The sequence below is a fragment of the Haemorhous mexicanus genome, chromosome 13 (genome assembly GCF_027477595.1).
Source record: "Haemorhous mexicanus isolate bHaeMex1 chromosome 13, bHaeMex1.pri, whole genome shotgun sequence".
NCBI classification, from domain to species: domain Eukaryota; kingdom Metazoa; phylum Chordata; class Aves; order Passeriformes; family Fringillidae; genus Haemorhous; species Haemorhous mexicanus.
Genome location: NC_082353.1, coordinates 14,333,604 through 14,345,145, shown reverse-complemented (window position 1 = coordinate 14,345,145; position 11,542 = coordinate 14,333,604). Strand labels below are relative to the sequence as shown.

The window sequence follows — 11,542 nt, the reverse complement described above, 5'->3', positions numbered from 1 at the left end:
ATAAACACCGTTCCAGTTGTGATGTTACAGAAGAGGAAGTAATGTTCACTGATTACCACTCACCATTTTGCCATACATCATCAAATCACTGGCACAGCTGGGGAAAACCTTTCACCTGGCTGTTTCAGCTTGGACTAGTATCTCCTGCCTAATTGTTTGGAGTTTCTTTTGGATTTCTCTGTCAAAGCAAAATCATGCCTGGTAGAATGAATCTGTTCCCTGAAGAACATCCTACTGAATATCAGGCTCCCCATGATTCAGGCAGTCCTGTGCCCTACTGAACATTTGTGCATTCTTAAAAATAAAAACTATTCTGATCAACCTAAGGTGGACCAATGGCCTCCAACTCCTTCTCTGCAGTGGTTCACAGAAAACAGGCTTCTGTTTTCAGCTGCTGGTTCAGAATCACTTTTGACTTCTTCAGCTGATTTCAAAGCCAAGGATGCCCTTCTCTGGGTGGTTAACACCTTAGCCATTTCTCTGATTATACACTTCCCTTTTAATCCTCATCCTACTTGACTTCAGCAAGGTTTTTTAGCCTATCAGTACCTAGATCCTCAAATCAGAAAACTGAACACTATTACTTCAATATTATGCTTTTCATTCACAGTGAAACAAGTATTTTTAATTTTTAAATGCATCCTTTATTCTACCCCAAGAATAAACCTAGCCATCTCGTTTGGGAATTTTCTTTCTCAGAGACAGCTTGACTACTAGCTTTTTTTAATGCAAATGGCATAAAACTTTGTGTTCCCTATTTTTCTAGAGGTTGTTTGCCTCTTCTGAGCTGTGGCAGCTTTTGACTGTACCAAACATAGTGATTCTGAATGCTCCAAAAACCCCATTTAGTCCAGCATTATTGTTAATGAGTTTTCTCAGTTTTCAGCACATGAGAACTGACGAGCATCGCCTGCAACTTGAGTAAGATCACACTTGAACATTCTGCTGCTCCCCCTTGACATCTGATGCCACAGCTTCACATTTGTTGCACCATGTGTTGCTGGTCAGTAACTCCTGGCAGGAGGTGTCTGTCTTGTTCACTGTTTGCATTTCCCTTGTATTGGTGCTGCTGTTCTGCCAGCTGCTGCGCTGGTCATTCCCAACTGCAGAACAATCAGTTGGCCTTTTCCTGAACACTGAGGATGTTGTGCCCCACTATTCTGCATTTATAGTTCCAATGATGAGATGAAATTTGACAGAAAGAAAGCAGTCCGAGAACAACCAGAGGGAATTAATTCAAGGCTTAAAAAAATCATATTAAAAAGAGATGATCATGGAGAGGCTGAGAGGAATGCAATCATCACTCCCTGAAGCTCCTTATGATTACTGCCAAGACCATGAAAGTGCTCCAAATAATGTTGTGGTGAATGCTGTGATACCCACATGCAATGCAGGTCATCTTCTGCTCATGAAACCTGGCATTTGGAAAACCTATTGCATCAGCAAAGACAGCCAAGACTGAATAATCTCTACCAAAATAGCTGTAAAGCTATGCTAGCACTTCCATGCTGGTTGCACCAGCATTTTCTAGTGTTGATCCAAGCTCTGATACTCAAAACAAACAAACAAGATGTTTTCTTCCCTTTTAGTGCTTTTTCCCAGTTTATGGATCTACCTACTCAGCTCTCAACGTGGCTGATGGCAAGCTCCTAGCAATGAGAAGTCTCTGCTTGGATTTTATATTTGCTGAAATCTTTATGCATCCCCTTGCAATGCTTTCCTCTGCTCAAAAAAAGACCCCAGGTTTTAAATCTCTTCACAGTACCCCTAGGAAATCAGTGATCCTGATGGGTCTATTCCAGCTCAGTATATTCTGTGATTGATGAAATGGGAACATGTTTTACCCAGCCTCAGCCTCTCTGGCTGCATGACTGCACACTCTTCCTTCCCTCCTCCAAAGCTCTCTGCAAACTCCACTCACCTCCTGGCAGCTACTCTAGCCCTGGCCCGCTCCTCTCCCCTGTCCACAGATAAAATTCTCCCTTTCTTTGGCTTGTTTTATGTCCCTGGAATCCTGTACTCCCTATCTGCTCCAAGCCATCAAGTCACTCATCATCCTTAAATCTCACCTTTAAAACCTCCCTGCATGGTATAGGCTGTGACAAGTCGGGAGAATGTATTAAAAAAAAAAAAAAAAAAAAAGTAACGATATCCATATGTATCGGGTGTGAGGTGGAAATGGTGTCCATGTAAAGAAGCTATAGTGGATTGTCTGAAAGCCCCACAAGAAGGGAAAACACAAAGAAGCAGGTGACATTATAGATAAGAACACACTCCAAGGACACCGCTGCCTTCCCACAGGACACAGAAGGCGAGGGGCCTGTGAGGGACTGACCCCACACAGCGCCCTGAGCCCCGCAGGAAACCCCGCCAGGAGAGACCTTCCTCTTCAGGGACCTGAAGGGCAGAGGGCGCATCCACGGGTATTTTACAGCGAAATGAATTTATTTGTGGGGCAAGAAGGCGGCCACCGCCGCCCCAGCAGCCGCTGCCCGCTCGCCCTCCCGCTGCCGCGTTCGCCTCAGGTCACCCCTGCAGGCGGGGGGGCCGCGGGGCGGGCCGCTGTCCCTTTAAATAGCATTCGGTGGTTCACGTCGCCGCCGTCGCCGTGTAATAATTACTCGCGGGCCGTGGCGCCGCCTCCCGCTCCCCGCGGCCTCCCTGCCCGGGCTCCGCCAATCAGCGCCCGCCCGCGTCACTCTGAGGGCAACGAAACACGGAGAAAGGGGAAAAAAAAGTTTGGTGAGGAGCGAGCGGGGCCGGCGGGCGCGGCGGGCCCGGCGCAGGTGAGGGAGCGCGGCGGGGCCGGGGCGGCCGAGCCGGGGCTGCGGTGGCGGCTCCGCACCGCGACGGGGCGGGGGGACGGCGGCCGCCCGCCCACTGGCCCCGGCGTGCGGCGGAGGGGCTGTGGGGAGGGCTCCCCCTTCGTACCCCCGACCCCCTCAAGCAGCGGGCGAGGGGCTGCGGGGCGGCGGCGGGCGCGGGGCCCGCGGCTCTTTCTCTGCCTTTTTTGGTGGTTCCGTCCTCCTCTCCCCACCCCCGGCGGGCGGCTGCGTGCGCAGGAGCCATCCCGGGGCAGAGGTGTTTGTACTCGTGTCCTTGGGTGGAAGGGAGAGGCAGAGCCGGCCCTCCGCCAGCGCTGCGCCCGCCGGGCCCGGCCCCGCGCCCTCTGCACGGACCGCGGGGCTTCGGCTCCGCGCTGGAGCCGGCCGCGCTGCCCTGCCCGCCCCAGCGTTCCCCCAGCCCGGGCCCCGCTGCCCCTCGGGTGAGCCCAGTGCGGCGGGTTTGGCTGGTGTGGGGACAGGGGTGCTCGGGAATCAGCGTGCGCTTTGTGTTGTACCGCTCTTCTGGTTAAACCAAGGGTTAATGTTTGCAAAGTCTGTCGTACTTCGGCGTTTTGCTTTATGAAAAGTTGTTGTTTTGGTGTTCGCCCAGGAAGCCCGTGAGATTTAACCCAACTTGCCTCCTAGGCTTTGCCAAAAGCCTGGAGTGATAGATAAAGGGTGTGAACATCCACTCGTGTTTCCACAGGATGTTAGGATTGGGTAACCTTAGAAAATAAAAAGGGCAGTTACCTTACTGCTCATAACAACAGCAGCAACAACGAAATGCAGAAGCTTCCACCATATGTGCTGGTGTAATGTGGAGGCATTCAGCAAAACCGTGGTTGTTACTTCACCCCCTGCATGGATTGACTTCAAGTGCACCGTTGTGTTCTGAAGTCCATTCCCGAGTGTTTGTCCAGGCTTGTCCTATAATAGGTGTCATTGCATAAGAGTTACAGGGAGCAAAGAGCATGCCGAGCTTCTTTCACTCTTCTAAGGTTTTGTGCTCACATCTTAACTGTGCCAAACTCTACACTGAAAAGAGAAGGGCACAGCTTGGTGAGCTGCTCTGTGAACTTCAGTGAAAAAAAAAAAAAAATTCTTCTTCCTCCTACTTACAAGTAAATACTTAAATATTTTTGTTTGTCTTGTGTCATCTTAAATAATTTTTAGCACAGAGTGCTAATCCTCTTCTAAACTGTGGATGATGGTAAGTCAACAATTGAGGAAGTAAATATGTCAGTTCATTCCTTTGTCTCTTTCCTGTCTGTCCTCTTAACTTTTACAGCTTTACTCTTTGAATTTTATCTGATTTGTTTTTGTGGCGCTGAGGTACCTGTTCTAACTTTTAGAACAAGGGGACTGGCTCTTTTCTGATCTGTCTTGTATTTGTTCAGGCCAAAATAAATGTGTAATGGGAGGATTTTTGTTCCTTATGGTACTGAATAACAAAGTCTCTGACATGTCAGTGGCATAATTCCTTTGGGTTTATTACGTTGTAGATAGAGAAGAAGATATGCTTCACTAGTGGGAAAACTTGTCTCCTGTATATATTCATAGAATACCTCTTAAAATGTTTGTCTTAAAAACCTGTGAATCATATTAAATTTATTTTAATCTGTTACTATTTAACTTCTTGACTAATCATGAATTTATGGTAAAAATTAGCAGCATTGGGAATGACATAGTATACTTACAGGAGTGTGATTGAAGAATGTAAGTTTACATTTCAACTTCTTGTTAGTTCATGGTCTCAGATGGCACATTCAAAGCTTTACACAAATAGCTTGAAAGAGATAGTGGCAAGTTATCAGAGGGAGAGTAACATTAACACAAACTACTGAAAAGTTGCTATGGTTACAGATAAAGGTAATCCCTGTTTCTGTGAAAGTGTGTCGTTTTGTAACAGCTATATTAATCAGTCTGATTTCTGAGAAAATTGGAAGTATACAAACTTCTGGCTCCATTTTCTTGGCAGTTAATTGCTGCACACATTTTTCATTTAATACTGAATGGGCAGTGACTAGTATTCAAGATACATCATTTGACCTACAAAGATTATTATAGATTATGTATAAATGCACTTGGACCATGCTGAATTCAATGGAAACTGTAGTATACTTATTTTTGCTCCACCCAAGAGATACCTGATATCAAGGAAGTGTCTTTAAAATGTCTGGATCCTTTTTCAAGGACTTTGGCTGAAGCAAGTAACGTGGCCCTCTGTCACCAGAGACCTTGATTGTGCAGCTGTACAAGATACAATTCTGTGTTCTCATTTAAAAAAAAAAAAAAAAGGAAAAAAACACCCAACCAAATCACACACACCCCTAAAAACTCCCACAACCACCCCAAAGCAAACCTATGTGGCAGCTGCTGAGAAGTTGAGACCTGTTAGAAATGTCCAGCTTTGTAGGCCCGGAGGCCACAGGGCAGGGACAAATGATTCTGTGAAGGGCTTTTTGCCTATATAGAAAGAGTTGGGGTTTAACATGCTGGAACTTTAATAATATCTCAGGTCAGCTAAGCTCTGGGTGGTTTGAGATAGCTGCTAAACCAATCCAGTGGGATGCATCTGTCTGGTGTGTCTGTGCTGCTGTCCAGACAGCTCAGCAGACCTCTGTATTTACCACACGCACCTCTGTTGTTTCCAGATCTGATTATTCCAGTGCAGTAGTACGTCTGGGATTGAAAGCAGCGAGAGGAATCTCAGAAGTTCAAGATTACTGCAATCTCATCACTCTGGTATGTTGTTCTCTTCAAACTCCTGGACTAGCAAGCAGAATTCTTTGTACATGAGGGCCTCCTTAGTTACAGCTAAGGATAAGTTTCCTGCTAGGTTTCTAGGACCTTGGCTTTTCATCAGCAATTTCATTCTCGGGAAGTAATGTGCTACTAAGAACTATGAACTGTGCATTGTTGGGCTTCTGTAGAAGATTGTTTTTGGTAGTGGAGTTTGAAGCAGGACAATGAACCCAAGCTCTGGGGACCTTCAGTCAACATACACTCTGAACTTGTTTTCATCTTGCTTATCCAGCTTGGAAATACCAGGTACTTTTGCAGACTTTCAAAACTAAAGTCAGGCTGGAAAGGAGCTACTGCTAGCAGACTTTGCAGAGACTGATGTATTGAAGAATGCATAATATGAAAAGGAATGTTTTTCTTCACATAAGATTTTTTTTCCCCACTACCTTTATGTAGACATGGCACTCATGAAATAATGGGGTTCTTTTAGTTTTGATAAAAAAATTTATAATGTTGTCTCAGAGTCATTTCTCAAATGCCAAAGTTCTGGAATTCCTATGCTAATGTACTTTTGAAATTAATATAATTTCAGAAATACACAGCAAATTTGGGAGGTGTTGTTTATAAACAGGGTTACAGCATCTGAGGGTGTGAAAGGGATGGGAAGTTAAATATTACTTTGAAAACTGTCTCTAGTAATAAGAAAAGCTAAAAGTCTTAACTATAATAATAATAAAAATAAATAAAAAATTCAGCACGCTGTAGTGCAGACATCATTGACAGAGGGTAAAGTCCTTTTCTCCAGTGCCAGTTCAGTGTGTGTATGCAGCAGATCAGTTTCTTTGCTACTTATTAACATGTACAGAATCCAGGAGGTGTAATGGATTCAGACCTGAAAACCAGGTGCAAAATAGTGAAGAAAACTCTTGTGGTTCACACTGATCTGCTGGGACCTGGATTGAGTAACCGTCTCTTCATCTAATCCCTGAACAGCCATCACATGTGGCTTTTGATCACTACTATTCTTGTCTCTGTTTGAACTGGTGACTTACAGATGGAGGGCTCTGTTCCTGATCTCTTGAGCTGTCAGCTCTCCCAAACTTGCTGTTTTCTATGTGTGTAAGATTACAGAACAAATGGCCTTTTAGATGTTGCATGATTACCATAGTCAAATGAGAGTCAGGTGCTCTCTTACTGTCCAAGTGCAAAGTTGGGTGGCAGCAAACTGATTTTTTTTTTAAACACTGCTGTGAAAGCTTCCCTGCTTAGTGTTCTTGCAGCTGCTATCTGCTGTTTTCCTTTTTTCTGCATTGTTACAGATATTGTAAGGATATTAGCAAAGATATATGTAAAGATATTAGCAAAGGCTTGAGCCTGAACCTTAAAATGTGCTTGTGCCATTTTTCCAGAATGTATGTGTTTTTAGAGGGAAAATAGATGGCTTCTTGCAGAAACTGAGGCTGAAAATTAGGCTTTTTAATCCAGTTTCACTACTTTTCCTTCAGCATGAGATAATGACTTGAATAGCAATTTTTTAATGCATGGATTCCCAACATTTAAATACAAATGTTTACCTGTGAATTCTAGTCCACTGACCTAGGGGTCAACCATGAATCTAGTTTGGATACTCCACAGATGATGTGGAGATCCTCACTTTTATGAGGATAGCAAATAACTCTTGGGACTTTCTTATTAGGACAGTTATGGTGTGGGTGTTTTGGTTTTAAATGAGATGGGGTAAGAAAATCTGGGAGGCCAGTGCTGAGTTTGCTTTGCCATCCCCTTTTGCTCTAGGTGAGCCATACTCTTGTTCATCAGAGGCTGGCCAAGCTTCTGCCAGCTGAGACTCAAGGCAGGTGGAAGGGGCTGATTAGCACCAGAGTTAGTTTCAGGAGTTGGCCAGACTGCAGGGTTTGTGGGGGGAAGAGGTGGGGAGGAAAAGGGATGGAACATCTCCCCTGTAGTGATAAGAGCTGCTAGTTGCCTGTGTGACACAAGCATGAGCTGAGGTGTGGAATGTTTGATGATAAAAATTATTTTTCATTGCCATTACAAGGTGGTGAGCCTGCTGTGGTAGCAAACAGAGCTGGAGACTTTTGGAGTAGTATATTTGGTTTGGGTTTTTTTCCCCCCTCTTCTTTTTAAAGTACCCCAACAACAACATTGACTATAGGGTTGTCACATCTTCTAGCACTTGACAGTTTGGTTGATATAATTTGTGACTTGTGCTGCTGTTTCTGTGGACCTAAAGTTAATGTGCTCTGAATTGAAGCTTTCCTAGATTGGTTCCTGAGATACTTGAGGGACACTTTATTGGTCTGTTTTGTTTGTGTGAACTGTGTTCTTGGTTTTGATTGCTTAGATAAGGATTGGTCAAAAAAAGTGTCATGCAAGTATGAGTTATGCTCAGGGGACCTCAGATCAGCTTCCAACAGTGCTGGTTCTCACAGGGCACTGAATTCAGGTGCAGGGATTAAGGTCTGGTTCTTTCAGTTTCTTTTTTAGGTATTGTGGGGGAAGTTATGTGAATATTGTTAATTCTATTCTTGTAGTGTTTCATACATAACACCTTATAACCAATTTCTGCTTTTTAGTTGTACTTGGATTTGTGGCATAATATGTTGCTTTAAAATAGGTAACACAAACTGTGCAATTTCATCATTTTAGCAGAAGTAAATGTCCTTCATGACGGTGTTTTTTATGCTCTCTTTGGTGTATCACAGCTCAAGGGAGCACTTAGCTGTAAGTATTTTCCTGATGTTGTGTAGTATTTGCAGTAAAGCAGTGTGCTGGACTGCCTTGGACTTCATTAATCTGTATTAGGGAAGTTAAAACTTCCCTGTTTTGTGGTAATGGTAGTGGGTGAAGTAAGGGAAGGCAGGCTGTTCCAGCACTGGGAAAGGTGACAAGAACCAGAAACAAGTTTTTCCTCTCTGCCTTCGCACAGGACAAAAACAACCCCAATGTGCTTGTGCTGACAAGTGCTTTATCTTCCTCTAGCTTAGTATTTTTAGATATTTTACACTAAACACGTGAAAATATTTTATGTAAGGCAGCCTTGCTACCCAGATAAGTCTTGTGTAACTATGATGATACTTGTGGGTGCAGGAGGGAGCAGTGACTGTGTTCTGGCTCTTCCCTGTGTTGCTTGTTAGGATGGGGCAAGGTTCGTCTTGAACCAGGTGTCCTATCTGCACTTGTGAAATATTTGTTAAGCCTTGTTTTGTTTTTACTCATCTTTTCACTGGATAGTTGTGTTTGCGCAAAGGAAAAAGACCCACTTTTAATCTAAAAGACAGGTTTTTGTGTAGTGCTGAGAGGAAGCTGTGCCGTGAGAAACGCTGCTGTCATAATGTGACCAGGATTTTGGAAATTTGTTCAGTCGAGTGAAGCCTGAATAAGCACAAAAAGTTTCTGGCAGAAGCCGTGGTACCTTGTGGGATGGAGACAGTCACTTCCTGCGGAGCTCCTGCTGACTCATGCTTTAAATGGGTGGAAGCCTTTGGAACCGGCGACCCGATGTATTTTTAGCCGGGGTTACTAATTTATATAGTGTGCTCGGCCTCCCAGGGTAACTCCAGTCACCCTTAAAGCGCGGATGGGCTCCAAACCCACAGCTAATTTTATCCCATAAGTGGAGCAAGCGGCAGTTGTGTAATTGCCGCGGGAGAAGCGTTCCCAGCCCGCTCGGGTGTTATCCTCTCTTCCACCCCCGACCCCCCGCTCGGGAGCGAGGTGCCGGGAGGGGTGGGCGCCCCGCGGGGACCGGGGTCCGTCCCGGGCATCGTTCGCGGGGTGCGCCCGCCCGCGGCTCGGGTTTGTCACGGCGGCAGCGGGGCACGGCCCCTTTAAGAGCGTGCGCCCGGGGTGCCCGAGCCCGCCCAGCCTAACCTGCTAGCAAGGAAAAGTTCTTTGCGTGACGGACAGGCCGTTCCGCCAATCAGCGGGCGCGGCCCGGCCGGCGGGGCGGGCCTTCGCCGCCTCGGCCAATAGGAGCGGGAGGGCGGGCCTCGTGCCCACGGTAGGTTGCGCCGAAGTGCAGCTCCAAGTGAAGTTAATCTGGGGTGAAGCGAACAGAAAATTGTGGAGATCGTGTTGGTAGGAATTTTGCCGTTCTAATCGCGTCGTGTGGCGTCGTTCCGCCCTCCGGGGCAGTGGAGTTCATGTGCGTGGGGCTTTCCTTCGTCGTTCCGCTCTCTAATGATGGCAGGATATTAACATTTATGCAGGGAAGCAGAACAAAAGGGCTCTTTAGACAGGAAATAAGGTGCTGAGAGACTCAAACTTGACCGAGTTTCTTTTGTCATCTCTCGGCTTGCACCGGGTGTTCTGGCGTGGAAGAATCGAGCGGTTCCACATTATCTTATGGAGAAATGTTAATTCTAAAATAGCGAGGATAATGCTGCTGTTTTGGAGTTACACAATGTTACAGGAAGAGAGCTCGATTTTAACTCTAACTTCCCTGATTCTGATGAGATTGGAGGTAACTAATTATGACAGCTGCTGTGGGATTATTCAGTGATAGCATTTGCTCCAAGTCATTTGTCTTAAATTGTCCTTTGTTGTATCACTGAAGGCTGCTGTGCTGTTGTCTGTGTGTTTGTTCTTGATGAGAAGAATGTCTCGCAGGTCTTTAGCATTTAGAACAAAGATATGTAAAAACTATGTAAAACATGGCAATTTTTTCTTCAATTTTAATCAGTTTTGTAGGGTGTCTTGGTCTGTAAGAGCTCTGATTACAAGCACAGGCAGGAAAAATAGTGTTACTGCTCTGTGGTGCAGCTATTACCCTTCCAGCTAAGGGAAAAAAAAGGGGGAGGATTTTTTTTCCTTTGGAATTGGTCCGAATCTCTTTGGAAACCTGTATTGCCTGATGGTAGCAGGTGTTTTATTTGAAGGAAGATTATTTTTAGTTTCTGCACCAGTTATATCATATATGGTATTTTTAGTGACACTTTGTGCATCTGAAAGGGCTTCAGGAAGAGGAAAAGTATGAATTGGCATGGGATAGGGTGAGAGGGAGGAGAGCAGGAAGTGGTGAGACAGGAAACAGGGGGGTTCTAATGAGAATGAAGACTTTCTTTTAATTGTCACCCTTTCTGTATTAGATGGGGCCACATACAGAACAAAGCTTTCAGATTTGGAAATCTATTTTCTTACTTCCCTGAATACTTCCTGTTTTTATAAAATCACTTGGGTTGATACACAGCTGCTTCTGGGAATTGGAAAGAAATACTCATGTCCCCAATACTTGAGTCTAAGAAGTTTGATGGGTCTTGTATGATTAGTCATGGTGATAGAAGAATGGATGTGAAAAATTGAGCAACAGTCTTTCAAATTACCGTGGAAAGCAATTGCTTAGACCTTCACTGAATGTAAACAAGTGTTATTTTCAAAGTATACCTCGTTCTTTCAGTTTTACATTGAGCCATTCTGTTTTCTCCCAAAATGCTGGGTATAGACTGCTTTTTTGTGTGTGTGTGTGTGTATATATGTATATTTGTATGTGTATACATATATATGTTTATATATATATATGTATGTATATATATCAGTGTCTTGACACACTGGTGTCTCGCCATGGGCCAGTGGCTTACAGGTCTGAATTGTTAATTTGCTCTTGCTGTCTTTATCGGTGTTTGCCATTTTTAAAAGGCCTGCATTGTATTTAAACCCTGAAAATACTATTTTAGAATTAGCAATGACTGTATATGGTCTTTTAGCAGACAGCTGGGATAGGTTTCTTGTACTGGGTTTAAGACCAGGATACATAAGTGTTTAATACCTGGATATTAATTTCTTAACTTCCTTGTGATGCTAGGCCTAAGTGGCTGGATCAGGTGTATGAAGTGAGGGTAAGAAGAATACTAGAGTTAGCTGGAATTTCTCTAAACTGATGAGTATGTATATTAGAATTGCTAAAACTAAAGCGAGCCAACTAAAGTGTTTGTGTGCTATTAAATATCACATTT

At 44.6% G+C, this 11,542-nt stretch overlaps 1 protein-coding gene across 5 annotated transcripts in view; it reads left to right on the top strand.

Moving 5' to 3' along the window:
• Positions 1 to 2,645: 2,645 nt before the first annotated feature.
• ZFAND6 (zinc finger AN1-type containing 6) overlaps positions 2,646 to 11,542 on the top strand; it is a 36,433-nt gene continuing 27,536 nt past the window's right edge. Inside the window, exons 1-2 of one of the 5 annotated variants that reach the window (XM_059858514.1) lie at positions 2,646 to 2,786; positions 5,480 to 5,570. Coding sequence is in view for 1 of the 5 variants with exons in the window: in XM_059858513.1 (XP_059714496.1) it covers positions 9,734 to 9,735 (2 nt within the window). In the remaining 4 variants the exon portion in view is untranslated. Of the gene's footprint in view, positions 2,787 to 3,243; positions 3,266 to 5,479; positions 5,571 to 9,554; positions 9,669 to 9,711; positions 9,736 to 11,542 lie in introns of those variants that run through there. The other 4 variants (XM_059858515.1, XM_059858516.1, XM_059858517.1 and 1 more) reach the window with 4 other exon arrangements.